Genomic DNA, 16797 nt, shown 5'->3' with positions numbered 1-16797 from the left:
CTTCCCTATGGCCGTTTGCCTCCTGAACTTCCTTAACATTCTCCCACTCTCTATCAGCGCCCTACCACCAGCATAGTAGCGGACTGGAAAAATTAGTTTTTCTTTTCTCTCACTGATCAGACTTTTTCCCGCACTTTTGGTAGACTTTGTCAGAGTCTCCGAAAGATGTATATTGATGCTGAATGTATATCTATTTGAGAATGATGGATCACTGTCATGTTCTTTGTATTCTCTTGCTTTGTATTATGTTGCTTTTCCTGCTTTTCTGTCTATGTACTGCCCTGTATTGTGCCAAACCCAATTCCGGGCATGAACTAAATTGTATCAAAAAAGTACACAAAATGTACTCTAATAATAAACAAATGGTTTAAAAAGATACAACCTGAAATACTGGGGATCCCCCACACACACACACACACACACACACACACAAATAGGTGAACCCTCCGGATCAATATCACATGTAAAGGGATGTGGCTACATCAGACATTGATTCAGGCAGGGAACACACTAGGCAGAAACGCTAGCGTTGCAGAAAACGCAGCAAAAACGCACATAGTGCAAGTCAGTGGGCCACATGAAAAAACACATACTTGTGTTCTGCAATGTGCGTTTTTAAAAACGCTAGTTTTGTTGCATATTTTTCAAAAACGCACATAATGAAAGTCAATGGTGACGCAGAGGTATTGCGTTATAGTGTGTTTTGTATGCGTTTTCATATACTTTTTTTTTTAAACAAGTTTGATGATGTATTTCCGCTTTCTGTTGACTTCCCAGTGATTTGCATAAAACGCATATGCAATTTTTATATGCGAACTGCAAATGCATTAAAACACACTCAAAACGCAAGAAAAACGCATGTGCGGGAAAACGCGAATGCACAGGAAACGCGTGTAAAATGCTCTAAAGACGCACAAACGCATATGCAGCCAAACGCTACGTTTCCCGCACTGCTTAGTGAGTTCCCATCCTCAGGTAAATGCCAGAGATACCTTATTGAGAAACAATGTGTTGGTGCACGTATTTCCCACAAATGTCACTGAGACCACACTGGAGGAGCCTTGTAACGATAAGGAGGTCAGTATTTCTGCACTCAGTAAGGAGTTGGGAGAAAGGTTTTTAATTTTTAACAGGCTACAGTTCCACTTTAAGAAGAAAGATTTGAAAAATGGGAACTTGTGAGGCATCTTAGACTGTGGAAAGTAAAAGAATAAGAGAAAAAAAGCGTGTAAGTTTAAATAAGTAGGGCTCTATTCATAAAACTTTTGCGGTAAAAAAAATCTTGAAGGGAAAATACTGCATCGGTATTTTAGACCTTTGTGTGCTAATTCATAAAAAAGTTTACACTTGCGATAATAGGTTGGGCAATTCCCGCACTAAATTGGCCGTGCTGCTGAGTTGTTACATTTGCTGGCTGAGTTGATACATTTTCTCCTGCAGAGACAGAGTTAGTATAAAGGAGGCAGCCTCAGCATCCTTTTACATGTGCATTTTTCTGCCTCTCCTCTTGAATCTGCGCTGAATCTGTCTATTACTCTTCCTAATCAATCTATTTAACTGCTGCAGCTTAGAAGAAGTTCCAGAAATGTTCCACATGCAGGCTTTCCGATGTAAAATTTATCTGAATACAGGTACCCAAGGGGTTAAAAAAAACACAGCCTTGGTATTCTGGAATGCCTTGTCTGCTCTCCTCTCACTGCAGCTGCCTGGGAGGTCTGTCTCTCCATTAGCTTGCCTGTTATCGCTGGCTTATCGCCTTATCTAAACAGCTGGGTTTCTCCGCTCACATTCCACCTGCTCTAATCTTTATGAATTAACCTTCAGTGACATGTGTTGTGATAATCTCCGCCCAAGGTGGTAATTTCCCGCACTGCCTAGAAATGTCAGATTTTCATGCGGAAACCGCTTTTGTGAATGAACACTTTGCTAAATGGTCGGTAAAATCAGCTGTTTCCAGCGGTAAGCATGAGGGAATGCGTTATGAATAGAGGGCCTTAGAAGGAAAATACAGAAAATACAGAAGAATTAGACTTCTATCACATGTACAGCTCAATTGCAGCTCAATTGCCGCACAGATCAGCCGTTCTGCTGGGGAATGTGCACCATCCAGTTGCTGTGTACCACAGACAACTGGTGTAGTGCAGTGCAACCAACTGGTAAAATTTTTAAAGAAAACCTGAACTGAACATCAAAAGTCAAAATAAACATACACAAGTCATACTTACCTTCCATGTAGTCTACTCTTTAGTGTCTTTCTCCTGTCCCGCGTCCTGTTTGTTCACTGTGATCAAGGGAATTTTCCGTCCTCCATTTTGAAAATGGCCATTACCCATAACAGCTTTCTGGTAAGCACACAGTTAAACTGTAACATCGCCCACTTGAGCCATAGGGAAACATGGACATTACCAGGTACATCAGTTTTCCTCTCAGCTGTAACTGACAGCAACTGATATTTTACTGACAGCAACTGATATATTGCAGATCTGACAAAATATTGTCAGAACTGTAAGGGATTATTGTCAGAAGAAAATGGTGAGCTTCTGAGAGGAACTGATGGCAAGGTAACTATGTATTGTTCATTTGAAGTTACCTCATGTGTTTATTTTAAATATTTTTACTCAGTACAGGTTCTCTTTAAGCACATGTATGACAGCTGGTACAGTTACTGCACAGCAGGAAAGCGTGGCAAGTAATGTCTAGTGGGTGACTGCTCCTCACTCAGATGTGCATGCAGGAAATGGGTGCCACCCCATTGTCCGTGCCAAAAGTGTAACTGCCTGCAAGCACCCAACAGAGTCATGGGAGCAGTTGACAGGCATATGACTGTCAATTGTCTGTATTAAAGAGACCCAAGGCTTACCAAGGTTTCACATTTCTGGGCTCCTGTCCTCACCAGCCATTTTCAGTCAGACTGGGTAACAACCTGGTATCTATGAAATCAGGACTCACTGATCAACCACTCCAAAGGAGAATAATCAGACCAAGAAGTCTGTCCTGATTATTATTGTTCTAATTGGTAATAACCAGCACTGGAATGGCTGATCTGACTTATTTGACCCTTACCCCTCTCTATAGATGAATGAGTGATATGTTTATGTGAAGCAGTTCATTTCGGTGCCTGGCGCCTGAGCTGGGTGCCGTCATAGCAGCGATGCTATGCTGCGCGCCACACGTAATGGTAATTTGGGGCTTTGGTGGCTGCCAGACCCCGAATTACATCTCCCTCTGAGTTGCTACAACTCGGAGGGGAAATAGTATTTAATGCCGCCGGGCAGTTTAGCGGCAGCAGGGAGAGCCATCATTCGGCTCTTCCTGTTCCTGTGCCGAACTGCCTGGCGCCATAATGATATGCCCCCATGTTAATGCATCCACCCAAAGACATGGTGCACTGGTGATTTTTGGATCACATCTGCCTAATCACCTGCATTCTGAAGACCACTGTAGACAACTGCAGGTTAACTACCTCAAAATGAAGCATGACAGTCATCCGCTCAGCAGGAGCAGATGACTGTCATGCTGCTATTTTAAATGATAAAAGAGCTATATTTACTATTGATGGTGCTGACTTGACTGAAGGGGAAGCTGGTTAAAGTGTCATTTGGTGCAGAGACACTGCAAGTTAAAAGCACATTGGATTTCCACTCCTTGGGTGCTTGCTTTACACTGAGATACTACCCCAAAATGAACACAGAGAATGAGAGAATCCAGCACAGGAGACTTGGGTGCACAGGGAGTAACTTCGGTGCCGTCAGAAGACGGAGCTGAAGTTACTTTTAAAACACAAAGTGCTTGATTCACAAAAGGGTGATAACTGAGTTATCACGCCTAAAAGCTTTGCACATGTAAACTAGGGTGCTAAGTAGTTTGCACTCTAGTTTAAACATGCAAACTAGAGTGCAACCTAGGGTGCAAACTACTTAGCACCCCAGTTTGCACGTGCAAAGCTTTTAGGCATGATAACTGAGTTTTTAGGCGTGATAACTGAGTTATCACGCTTTTGTGAATCAAGCCCAATAATTTGGCTTCCAGCAATTGCTGGAAGCTGAATTATTTAATTCCCCACCATCCATGGCGGCCTGGAGGGGGAATAGTATTTAACACGGCTGGGACTTGTGCAGCAGCAGGATCAGCCATATACCGGTTGTATCCTGTGCCCAAGTCTCCCGCGTAGATTTTTTCTCATACGCACCCCAAAAAGCCCATGCAGAGAAAAACATTGGAAAATTATTTTTTAAAATGCACTTCATCAGAATTTTGTTACAATTGAAAGACGTAACTAAGTCTACTCAAACTCCCTTTAGAAAACCACATAGGGCTTGATTCACAAAGCGGTGCTAACTGTTAGCACGCCTGTGAAAACCCCCTTAGCACGTCTAAACAAGCATTTCGCGCATAAAACTTTACGCGCGCAAAACTTTATGCGCGTAAAACTTTACGCGCGTACTGCACAGAGCACAGGGCGCACCGCGCGAAGTGCCCATTAAAGCCTATGGGACTTAGCGCGCGTAAAACTTTGCGCGCGTAAAACTTTACGCGCGCAAAGTTAGCGCACGATCTGATTGAGAAATCCGGTTCTAACCTACTTAGCACCCTGGTTAGCGCGTCTAAAGACTTTAGACGTGCTAAGTAGGTTAGCACCGCTTTGTGAATCAAGCCCATAGTTTTTATTTTACTGCAGTTGGCCATTAAATCGTTGATTATTGTGAATGACCTCAGAAGAAGCTGTTTTGTACTATAAACTGTTGAACAGATGTGAAAATATCATAGGATAAAGAGCTCGAGTATAGTTCCACCCCAAAACTTATGCACTTAGAGTAGCGTTGAACAGATGTTCTTGGTATTACATTATAAACTTATTTCACTGATATGTACCAAGAGAGAATATGTTAATCTTTTGTCACACAATTAATGAGTTTCATCTTTTAGTTCCAACTAAGCTCAACATATTTGGCTATGTTTTATGTAACTTACAGTGGTTTTTGGTCAGGTGCATCAACGTGTCCATCATAGTTGTAGTCAAATATCGGTCCACTGATCACATTTAGTCCATTCCTCTCTTTAGCATATTTTAGCAGCAATACATTGTGCAAGTAATTCCAGATTCCTGGGGGGAAAGGCAAAAATGTGTAAACATCTCCCCAGAAAAACACTTGGCGCAACTCTGCAGGGCAGGACCCCCCCCCGGCACCACAGCCAGCATGCAAACCAAGCAGCACCCAAAACTCCCACCCAAACCAAGCAGCACCCAAACCACCCTCCCATGCACCCAAGCCAATTTCCCACCCACACAGCACCCAAACCACCCTTCCAGCACCCAAACCACCCTCACAGCACCCAAACCACTCTTAAAGCACCCAAACCACCCTCCTAGCACCCAAACCACCTTTCCAGCACCCAAACCACCCCCCAGCACCCAAACCATCCTTCCAGCACTCAAACCACCCATCCAGCACCCAAACTACACACCCAGCACTCAAACCACCCTCACTCCCAACCAGCTCACAAAAAACCTCAAAGGATTTCATGTGTGGGAGCTAATGGTTCTTGCATTTCATGTGTAGGAGGAAATTATTCTTGCATTTCATGTGTTGGAGGTAAAGGTTCTTTGCTTTTCATGTGTGGGACCTAGCGGTTCGCTAACGATTCTTGCATTTCATGTGTTTAAGGTAATGGTTCTTTCATTTAATGTGTCGGAGGTAATGGTTCCATTTCATGTGTCGGAGGTAATGGTTGCTGCATTTATTTATTTGATGGTCATAGTGGCTACATTTTAATTAGTAAACATTTATTTTGAACATAGTGAAGAGAAATTTGGCAACAAGTGTAGGTTATGTGGGTGGGGCTGTGTGTGGGTGGAGTTTGAGGATGGTCAGGTGTGGCTTGCGGGGGTGTACGGGGGCCCATAATCTTATTACCCGGGGGCCCTTATGAGTTGTCAGTCCGCCCCGGTTTTAACCCTATCACACGCGACCAAAACTGAAAAATAAATGATGAGACATTGGCTTCAAGAACCAAAGACTAGGGCAGAAAATGTAGGTTTTTAAGCATTCTTAAAAGCGGAAATTGAAAATTTGAGCATTTAGTGAAGAACGCTTAAAAAGGTTGAATGATGCATATAATTCTACTGTACTAGAGTGTATGCACTTTGCACTATGCACTTTGCTGATCACAACTTGGCGGAGTGCTGGTACCCAAACATTACACATAAAAACTGCTAAATAAGGCAATAAAAGGTGAGTAATGGTCAGGGTTAGTGGTTAGGGGCAAGAGCTATTTTAGGAAAGTTAGTGTTAGGGCATAGGGAGGTGGGTGGTAACACTTAACATTTAGGGTTAGAATGTTAGGGTTAGATTTCATGAAGGATTAAACATTGTTTGAAGGTGTGATGATTTGCTCAGCTGCCTGTGGAGGCAGCCAGCCTTTTGACCATTGTGTAGGTTTGCATGCTGCAGGACTCTGGAAAGAACAGCTTCTGTCAGTTTTGCAGCTTGTGCTTGCAGAGGAATTTGCATACGTTGTCATGCAAATTGCCTGGCCACATTCATTGGAGGCGTGTACTATAAGTACTATGTCTTTCCCACAATGCTTCGCTGTTCATAAGGATTTCGTCCTATGTAACACTCCTGGTGGGGTGTCAGCCTTGCTCTCTGTTTGAACATCAGCTTAGAGTAATTCCTAAATCTGCGCTAGGCAGATTTCCCTAGTGCTGTTAGGATTGTATTATCTGTATTGCCTGTTCTGTCTTGTCTTGCCTGTTTGCCATTGTCCTGTCCCTATGGTGGTTGACAGGAAATGGTTCTGATCTCTGTTCTTGGAGTATAGCTGGTGCAGCGGTTGCTACCAGCTATCTCTTCTGTTCTGTCTCCTGGGATCGCGCTAGCTACTTTTCGCTAGCGCTGGGGATCCTTCTGTTCTGTCTTCTGGGATCGCGCTGGCCACTTTTCGCTGGCACTGGGGATCCTTCTGTTCTGCTACTCTGTACTTGGATCGCGCTAGCCACTTTTCGCTAGTGCTGTGGATCCTATCTCTCGCTTGTCCCTGTTTTCGTGTGTCTGTCTGCTACGCTTGCTGGAGGCTCGGTGAGGTAACCGTTAAGCAAGCGCTCGCGTCCTCTGTTTCATGTTTGTCTGTTAATGGTTAGTTAGGCGTGCTTGTCTCTTATGTGCTTATCACGTGGAGCCCGCGCATAACCGCGTGCACTGTTGCGAATGAGTGCGGTGTTCGCGGTTAGCTAGCATTTGTTATTTTCCGTATCTCCTCATTGTATTATTTGCTGTGCCTTTGCTAACCTCGTATTCTGTTCTGATCTGCCTTGTGTCTTGTCTGGCGATCGCACCTCTCGCGATCGCGTTCCTATTTCATATCTGCTGTTGTGTGTATGCGGTTGCGGGGTGGCGACTGGATTGGCACACACACATACAACCTGTCCCTTTGCTCATTCTCATTCGCAAACGCCTCTCTTGCGATTGCGTTCTGCGTTTTGTACAATTCCTGTCTGGCATTTGTGGAGGTACAGAGGATTGGTTCCTCTGCACTCCCCAGCGCCATCTGCCGACAGGAATTTTCCCTCTACGGGTGCGTAGCACTTTTTCTGGGTTCCTGCAAATTATACGCTTGTGGAGGATTTCCGCCGTGTCAGCGCACGCGTTGTGCGCTGATCACGGGGAAAGTTCCACAATCGTTACAGTATGAACAGCCCAACCCAAAACCCCAGTGTAGACGGAAATTCCGATTTGTACGATTTTGTCGAGTTTGGGTCCTGTGTCTTTAAGAGCTTTAAAAGGCTTAATTCAGAGACCAAGGCGGAATTTCTTTCTGAATGTGTGAGGTTTTGTCTGAATCCCACCTTTCAGATTTCTGATCCGTCCACGTCGGCTCTTCTGTTTGCCTATGTGCTCTTAAAAGACGATTTGTTCACCTGGGCATATAATCTGTTAAAAATCAATTCTTGGAATGGTAATCTGTATCAGTTGCTTGCAGAGATATTCTCTCACTGGTTTAAACTGTCTGGCTTACCACCTGCTCTGATTGAGTGTGTAGCTGCTGATAAGTCAGCTGATCTTTCCCTTCCATGCAAAACTTTTCAGTATGACAATCAGTTCAATGTGTCTGTTGCCACTTCAGGTTTTAAACAGCAGACATGCAAAGTGGCGAAAAAGAGAAAAACTAAAGGACGCAAGCATCGGAATAAAACACTTCCTATTGATGTTTGTAATGATGTTGTTCCGTCTCCGGCTTTTTTGCCCCAATCCAAAGCTTATGTGGATCCTGCTATAGGTAGGATCGCACACTACATTAAAGCAGTTAAAAAATCTGTTCTTTTTCCTGAACTCCAACCCTATGGAGATTTTCTGGATACTGGCCTGTTTGAACCCCCATTTGCTTCCTGGGATGTTGGGGCCTTGCTGGAGGAATTCGATTTTGATTGGAAAGCCTTTTGCGATTTTTACATCGCAAAAAGCGAAGATGTCTTGAATGCTTGTCTTGACTCTATGTACCTTCTGATTGATTCCGATGAATGTGACAAGGATGATGTGGATCTGGTGATCTATGTATGGCAAACGATTTTGGATGAGTTGCACACACACCAACCAATTGATTCCAATAAAGAGACATCGTGGTCGGATGATTGTTCCTGCCTTTCTGGGGTAAAGCATGTAAGTCTTGACTTTGTGCAATCTGAAATAAATGAGTGTGCCGCTGTGGTTGATTCCTGTGCGAATCCTGAAGGATTCGCTCCTGACAATGTGCAGTTTGAATCTGTGCGATCTGATGCCTGTTTCTCGGATGTTCCTGCAGATTGTGATCGGCATGAGTCTGCCGGTTTCCTCAAGGATGTGTGGGATCCTTTGTCATTTAGAAACAGATCTTTGAGATCTTCCGTCTGTGACCCTGCTATGGGGAAAAGTTCTCGACTATGCAGCGTCAAAAGTAAATTTAATATGCCTAATAAAGTTTGTCCTGTTGATGTCACTATTTCTTCTGCATATGAGTCTCTGTCTCACCCTGTTCACACCTGTAAGGGCCCGTTGCCTGGGGACAGTTGCTCCAACGTTTCGGTCCTAGATGCCTGGCAGTCTGCTCCGCAGATCGCGGAGGTTTGCGCTATAGAAGCGTCAGTTTCACAACCTAAAGTGAATTTTGATTCACAGGTTTTGCGTTCTGATTCCTCGGATTCGACATTGTTAGCCGAATCTAAGAGTGAGACAGCGCTTCGGTTTTGCGAATCTGATGCTGAACCCTCTTTGCCTTATTCAGAGACGCTTTCTCTGAACCTGCCCTGTACCATGAATAACAATATGATGTCCAATCACACTGACATTTGTGAGTCCCTTTCTTGCTCTGAGGGAAGTTTTGACTCTCCACCCTGTACTCTGGATGAGTCAACATTGCCTTGTACAATATCTCCTGCCCTGCCACTAGAGGCTCGTCTAGGTATTGCTGCTATTTTTACTTGTTTTTCTGCAGTTTTGGAGTTTAAAGCTAGTTTGACTGCCACACAGAATTCTGGGTACAGTGAGAATGAAGTTAGGGAGTCAGTGTGTGTTCCAGTAAATATACCTGTACATTCCCCTCATGATGATGAGATCCAGTCTCAGGTTATGGTGGAACCATTCCTGGGACATCTGCCCTGTCCACAAAATAAAGTTCCAGTTTTGCCCTGTAACATGGATAGTTCAGAATCCTTCCTAGAAAACTTGAAAAATGATGTTCCTGAGGTCTTGATTGATGTTCTGGAGGTCTCCGAGTTCCTCCCAAAGGGTGCAGAACTTGTAGGAGATGTCTCCTGTCCCCCAAGTCTTTCTGAGGTGTTGCCCTCTTCCGTAGGCATTGCTGCCTTGCTGGCTACCTTTTCAGCTCTGGTGGAGCTTCAGTCATGTGTAGTCAATGATGATATTACAGTTACAGAAATTTCCGAATTTGAATCCGAGTCTTCTTTTGAAAGTCCAGTGCTTGAGACCATTGCTCGTGATGATTCTCTGCCCAGTTCTGGTTTTGGTTTCCTCGTGCCGGACTCTGAGGTTGGCAGTTCCCCGACATGTCCTGAGGTTTCTCCTGTGCTGGTGTACCCCAGTGTGCTCTGTGACCCAGAAAGCCCAAGTGTGCCTCGGTTACCAGCGTACTCAGATGCTTCCTCGGTGGAGACATGCTCTGATTTAGCCTGCCTGCTTGCATGCCCAGAAGTGGTCACTGAAAGTCTTGATCTTGATGGGTGTCCTCGTAATTCTGAATCCAGAATTGTCATTGGTTCCATGGGGGTTCTTGGTAATTCTCCATGTGAGCCTGGTGATTGTTCTGCCCTCTTGGGATCTCTGTGGAGCTTCAAAAGGTTCTGGGAGATTCCGGGAGAAATTTTGCTTGGTCCCCTGGATAAGATCAACGGTGGCTTTTGTGTTGTAAGAGACACTTCGAACAGGTATTGTGGCAGGTTTGGTATTTTCGGACACTCCTTGGAAGGTGGTGGGTATTGTCTAGAGGGTGTCGATGGCTTCTTCTCTGGCGTTCACAGTCCTGATGGGTGTTATACTGAGACTGGTGGTACTGATAGGCATGTTTCGGTGGCTTCTGTTTCCGATGAGGTCGGTTTCGGGTGGACTGACTCTGGAATTGGACCTTGTCGGGCTGTCCTGACCTTCATGAGTCTTCAATTTGAGTTTGTTGCTAATAGCAGTTTTGAGGGTCGTCTGGAATTCGACCCTGGAGGGGGGGGTACTGTGATGATTTGCTCAGCTGCCTGTGCAGGCAGCCAGCCTTTTGACCATTGTGTAGGTTTGCATGCTGCAGGACTCTGGAAAGAACAGCTTCTGTCAGTTTTGCAGCTTGTGCTTGCAGAGGAATTTGCATACGTTGTCATGCAAATTGCCTGGCCACATTCATTGGAGGCGTGTACTATAAGTACTATGTCTTTCCCACAATGCTTCGCTGTTCATAAGGATTTCGTCCTATGTAACACTCCTGGTGGGGTGTCAGCCTTGCTCTCTGTTTGAACATCAGCTTAGAGTAATTCCTAAATCTGCGCTAGGCAGATTTCCCTAGTGCTGTTAGGATTGTATTATCTGTATTGCCTGTTCTGTCTTGTCTTGCCTGTTTGCCATTGTCCTGTCCCTATGGTGGTTGACAGGAAATGGTTCTGATCTCTGTTCTTGGAGTATAGCTGGTGCAGCGGTTGCTACCAGCTATCTCTTCTGTTCTGTCTCCTGGGATCGCGCTAGCTACTTTTTCGCTAGCACTGGGGATCCTTCTGTTCTGTCTTCTGGGATCGCGCTGGCCACTTTTTGCTGGCGCTGGGGATCCTTCTGTTCTGCTACTCTGTACTTGGATCGCGCTAGCCACTTTTCGCTAGTGCTGTGGATCCTATCTCTCGCTTGTCCCTGTTTTCGTGTGTCTGTCTGCTACGCTTGCTGGAGGCTCGGTGAGGTAACCGTTAAGCAAGCGCTCGCGTCCTCTGTTTCATGTTTGTCTGTTAATGGTTAGTTAGGCGTGCTTGTCTCTATTGTGCTTATCACGTGGAGACCGCGCATAACCGCGTGCACTGTTGCGAATGAGTGCGGTGTTCGCGGTTAGCTAGCATTTGTTATTTTCCGTATCTCCTCATTGTATTATTTGCTGTGCCTTTGCTAACCTCGTATTCTGTTCTGATCTGCCTTGTGTCTTGTCTGGCGATCGCACCTCTCGCGATCGCGTTCCTATTTCATATCTGCTGTTGTGTGTGTGTGCGGTTGCGGGGTGGCGACTGGATTGGCACACACACATACAACCTGTCCCTTTGCTCATTCTCAATCGCCTCTCTTGCGATTGCGTTCTGCGTTTTGTACAATTCCTGTCTGGCATTTGTGGAGGTACAGAGGATTGGTTCCTCTGCACTCCCCAGCGCCATCTGCCGACAGGAATTTTCCCTCTACGGGTGCGTAGCACCTTTTGCTGGGTTCCTGCAAATTATACGCTTGTGGAGGATTTCCGCCGTGTCAGCGCACGCGTTGTGCGCTGATCACGGGGAAAGTTCCACAATCGTTACAGAAGGTTAAGGTAAGGCAACAGGAAGAGTTTACTGTAACTTTGAGAATGGAAGTAAGATTAGGGTTGAGTTTACAAGATGGGAAGTTAGGATTACGCTATTGGAAAGAGAAGGGGATCATTAGCAATAACTGATCAACTAGGATAAGCACTAAAAATCCAAACAAAATCTCAGCTGCAAAGCTGAAGATTATCAGATAGCACAAATGTACACAATCAGAGAATTGTGCTAGACAATGCATTAATTTTTATTCTCATATTAATCTAAATTATGGGCACATTCTTTTAAAATTAACATAATTTCTAAGGTGGGTAAACTACATATAGCTAGACAGTGGCTTCAACCCTCCCTCTCCCTGGACCTTACGACACATATTTTTACTGACATCTTGATATCAGAAAGACAACGATACAATGGAAATATTTACTTGGCAGCCTTGGCTTTCTTGCACTGACCTGCAGGGTCTGCACTCTTATGCATTATCTGTATAGGTCTATGTTAAACTCCCTGCCTACATGTCCTGGAGGTTAATATTCTAAATGTTATTATGCTTTCCCCCCTTTCCACTACGCTGTTCCTATTGTTTTTTTCCACGTAAGTTATAGACATACCATGTGACCAATGTGACCAATGTTTTTGCTTTTACTTGTGTTTGTATAATTTTTGATCTACTATAAGTCACCTTCTGCATTGTCCCTGTGCGGTGCATAATTGCCTGTTTGTAAAAATGTGGAATATATTCCTAATAAACTAATAATGAACATAATTTCACCTGCTACTATAACATCATCATTTTTATTTGGGGCTGACCCAGACAAGAATCTTTACTTTGTGTACAGCTGCCTGGCAAGGCTTTAAGAATCATACACATGGTAGACTAAACTCGGCAGAGGTGTGCACAGCCACCCTGGCACAACACCAAAAAGTCCAAAGTGCTAGATCATCTCAGGAAAACGTATTGTTCTTCTCATAACCTGCCTTCCCGATGTCCTCCTGTCCATTCCCAAAATGAGATCACGACCCTCAGCCGGTTTGGGGTCTTCTGCGCAGGCGTGTTGCGCACCTCTTGTGATTGTTCTCCCATGACCAGGAGTGCACTTGTGCAGTTCAAGTGTCTGTGAACGGCGCAAATGCAAAACACTCCCAGGCACATGAGCATGATCACAAGAGCACCCGTGCATGCACAGCAGACCGAAGGTTGTGGCCTTAAGGAGGAAACAGCAGCAGCCTGGAGCAGAGCAGAACCTCGGCATGGGACCTGATAGACTTCTAGGGGCTGGAAGAAGCCCCAGGTGAGTGCCTTTTCTTTTTCTGCTGGTCTCATGCAGTGCAGTTTCTAGGCTAAAATGCACCCAGGGCGAGTGTGTAAAAATTGCCCCCCCCCCCAAGCAAGGTATGGGTGCCCGCAGTATAGGTTAGCCAGGTCTAGTTGCACTTAGTATAGGTACCCCCAGTATAGGTAGCCAAGAATAGGTATCCCAGTATAGGTAGCCAGACATAGGTGAGCCAGTATAGTTGCCCCCGCTATAGGTTAGCCAGGTAGGTGCCTCCAGTATAGGTAGCCAGTATAGTTGCCCCCAGTATAGGTTAGATAGGCAGGCGCCCCCGGTATAAGTTAGTTAGGTAGGTGCCCCAGTACAGGTTAGCTAGGTGGGTGCCTCTAATATAGGTAGCCAGAATAGTTGCCCCCAGCATAGGTTAGATAGGTAGGTTCCCCCCAGTATAGGTTAGATGGGTAGCTGCCCCCCAGTATAGGTTAGATTAGGTAGGTGCCCCCAGTATAGGTTAGATTAGGTAGCTGCTCCCCAGTATAGGTTAGATTAGGTAGCTGCCCCCCAGCGTAGGTTAGATTAAGTAGGTGCCCCCCAGTGTAGGTTAGATTAGGTAGGTTCCCCCCAGTATAGGTTAGATAGGTAGGTGCCCCCCAGCGTAGGTGAGATTAGGTAGCTGCCCCCCAGTATAGGTTAGATTAGGTAGCTGCCCCCCAGCGTAGGTTAGATTAAGTAGGTGCCCCCCAGTGTAGGTTAGATTAGGTAGGTGCCCCCCAGTGTAGGTTAGATTAGGTAGCTGCCCCCCAGTATAGGTTAGATTAAGTAGCTGCCCCCCAGCGTAGGTTAGATTAAGTAGGTGCCCCCCAGTGTAGGTTAGATTAGGTAGGTGCCCCCCAGTGTAGGTTAGATTAGGTAGGGCCCCCCAGTGTAGGTTAGATAGGTAGGTGCCCCCCAGCGTAGGTTAGATTGGGTAGCTGCCCCCCAGTATAGGTTAGATTAGGTTGGTGCCCCCCAGGGTAGGTTACATTAGGTAGGTGTCCCCCAGGGTAGGTTACATTAGATAGGTGCCCCCCAGTATAGGATAGATAGGTAGGTGCCCCCCAGCGTAGGTTAGATTAGGTAGCTGCCCCCCCCCTTCCAGTATAGGCTAGATTAGACAGGTGCCCCCCAGTATAGGTTAGATAGGTAGCTGCCCCCCAGGGTAGGTTAGATTAGGTAGGTGCCCCCCAGTATAGGATAGATAGGTAGGTGCCCCCAGCATAGGTTAGATAGGTAGCTGTCCCCCATAATGGAGGGGGGAGCCGGAGCCGCGGGGAGGGCAACCCGACCTCTCCCTCCCTCTCCTGGGCCGCCCTCCGTGCTCCCCCCTCAGATGCAGAGCGCAGCAGCAGCAGCGAGGGAGGAAGCGCTGTAAACAACATACCTCCCTGCGTTCCAAGCGCTGCTCTCTCGCCGCCGGTCTCTTCCTCTCTGCCTATACGATGATGCACACGCTGGTTCCTGTTAGCCGGAACTAGTGTGTGCATCATCGTATAGGCGGCAGAGAGGAAGAGACCGGCGGCGAGAGAGCAGCGCTTGGAACGCAGGAAGGTATGTTGTTTACAGCGCTTCCTCCCTGGCTGCTGCTGCTGCTGCGCTCTGCATCTGAGGGGGGAGCACGGAGGGCGGCCCAGGAGAGGGAGGGAGAGGTCGGGCTGCCCTCCCAGCGGCTCCGGCTCCCCCCTCCATTTCAGCGCCCACCTCCCAACAGCGCCCCGGGCGGCGGCACGGGCCACACGGCGCTAAAAACGGGCCTGGTCTCATGTATCCTTTAACCACCTCACCATTGAGGGGTTTTACCCCTTGAGCACCAGAGCAATTTTCACCTTTCAGCGCTCCTTCCATTCATTCGTCTATAAGTTTATCATTACTTATCGCAATGAAATGAACTATATCTTGTTTTTTTCGCCACCAATTAGGCTTTCTTTAAGTGGGACATTATGCCAAGAATTAATTTATTCTAAATGTGTTTTAATGGGAAAATAGGAAAAAATGTGGAAAAAAAAATCATTATTTTTTAGTTTTCGGCCATTATAGTTTTTAATTAATGCATGCTACTGTAATTAAAACCCATGAAATGTATTTGCCCATTTGTCCCGGTTATAAATCCGTTTAAATTATGTCCCTATCACAATGTTTGGCGCCAATATTTTATTTGGAAATAAAGGTACATGTTTTTCAGTTTTGCGTCCATCCCTAATTACAAGCCCATAGTTTATAAAGTAACAATGTTATACCCTCTTGACATAAATATTTAAAAAGTTCAGTCCCTAAAGTAACTATTTATGTATTTTTTTTTATTGTAACATTTTTTTATTTTTTTTTTATTACTAAAAAAAATTAATTGGGGAGTGTGGGAGGTAATGAGTTAATTTTTAGTGTAAAACTATTGTATTTGTGTGTGAAAAATGCTTTAGGGTGTAGTTTTACTATTTGGCCACCAGATGGCCACAGTAACTTTTTGTGTATGCGACCTGCAGGCGTACAGGAAGTACACTTGCAGGAAGTGTTAGGAGGCTGGGAAACAGTTTTTTTCTCATAGAAGCAGCTGATCATTGCGGGGGCTTAGATCAACGAACGGGAATGGTTTTTCCCGTTCATTGATCTCCAGGCGAGCGGGCGGCGGCGTGCACGAGAGCGGGAGCACGCGCACGAGCGAGCGGGAGCACGGGCAGTGGCGGGAGGTACGGATATCTCCGTCCCTGGGGGTGAAAGGATGGAAAAAGGGACGGAGATATCCGTACCGCTGGGGGTAAAGTGGTTAGAGTGCTAGAGATGTGCAGTCTGCAAGTGGTTACGCTCTGAATAAAAGCATTTCATATCTTTGTTTCAAACTGAACATTTATTTATGAGACATTAACTCCACAATAAACTTACTATGGCTCAGTTCACATTACATGCACTGCTATGGAACAAATGATCAGTTAAAATGCATCAATTTTTCAGTGTCCAGTGTGAATATGCTCTAAAGCCCTGACCTAAAATTGTTTTTTCAATCCCTATTTTTTCTACTTATAGGAAGGTTAATTGAAGGCAAAGATGTACGTTTGAAACAAAAGTATAAAACAGTATGCATAAAATAAAGATATGTACTATGTAAGTAAAATACGTAATATGCAAGTAAAGTACTTACTTAAGAATTCTCTGTACATGGGAACAATGTTGCTTGTGATTAACGAGTCAAACTGTTCAATATCACTGCTGTTGAAGACTGTAAAAAAATAACCAGTATTGTTTAGAAAAAAAACACCTGAAACATGGTTAAAATCTGTACTTTCACTTATTACTCTTTCTTTATATGGCTGCACAGCTGGTTCCTTGCAACTCTAGAGCGCTGAGCCACAATGGTGTACATGGATGTTATCTCTGTGGAGAAAAAAACTTTGGCAAGTCTTAAGGTGCCCATACATCTTCCGATTTGGCGGCCAATTGAATATCCGATCTGATAATTTTTATCGAATTGGATGAAAA

General features: G+C 45.2%; 1 protein-coding gene across 1 annotated transcript in view; it reads right to left on the bottom strand.

Moving 5' to 3' along the window:
• ENPP3 (ectonucleotide pyrophosphatase/phosphodiesterase 3) overlaps window positions 1–16797 on the bottom strand; it is a 148282-nt gene that overhangs the window by 10077 nt on the left and 121408 nt on the right. Inside the window, exons 22-23 of the mRNA XM_068231573.1 lie at window positions 16460–16537; window positions 4972–5104 (exon numbers count right to left, since the gene is read on the bottom strand). Coding sequence (XP_068087674.1) covers window positions 4972–5104; window positions 16460–16537 — 211 coding nt within the window. The remainder of the gene's footprint in view (window positions 1–4971; window positions 5105–16459; window positions 16538–16797) is intronic.

Source organism: Hyperolius riggenbachi, chromosome 4 (assembly GCF_040937935.1).
Source record: "Hyperolius riggenbachi isolate aHypRig1 chromosome 4, aHypRig1.pri, whole genome shotgun sequence".
Lineage (NCBI taxonomy): Eukaryota > Metazoa > Chordata > Amphibia > Anura > Hyperoliidae > Hyperolius > Hyperolius riggenbachi.
Note: the sequence above shows the minus strand (reverse complement) of the source record. Positions and strands in the feature narration are given on the sequence as shown.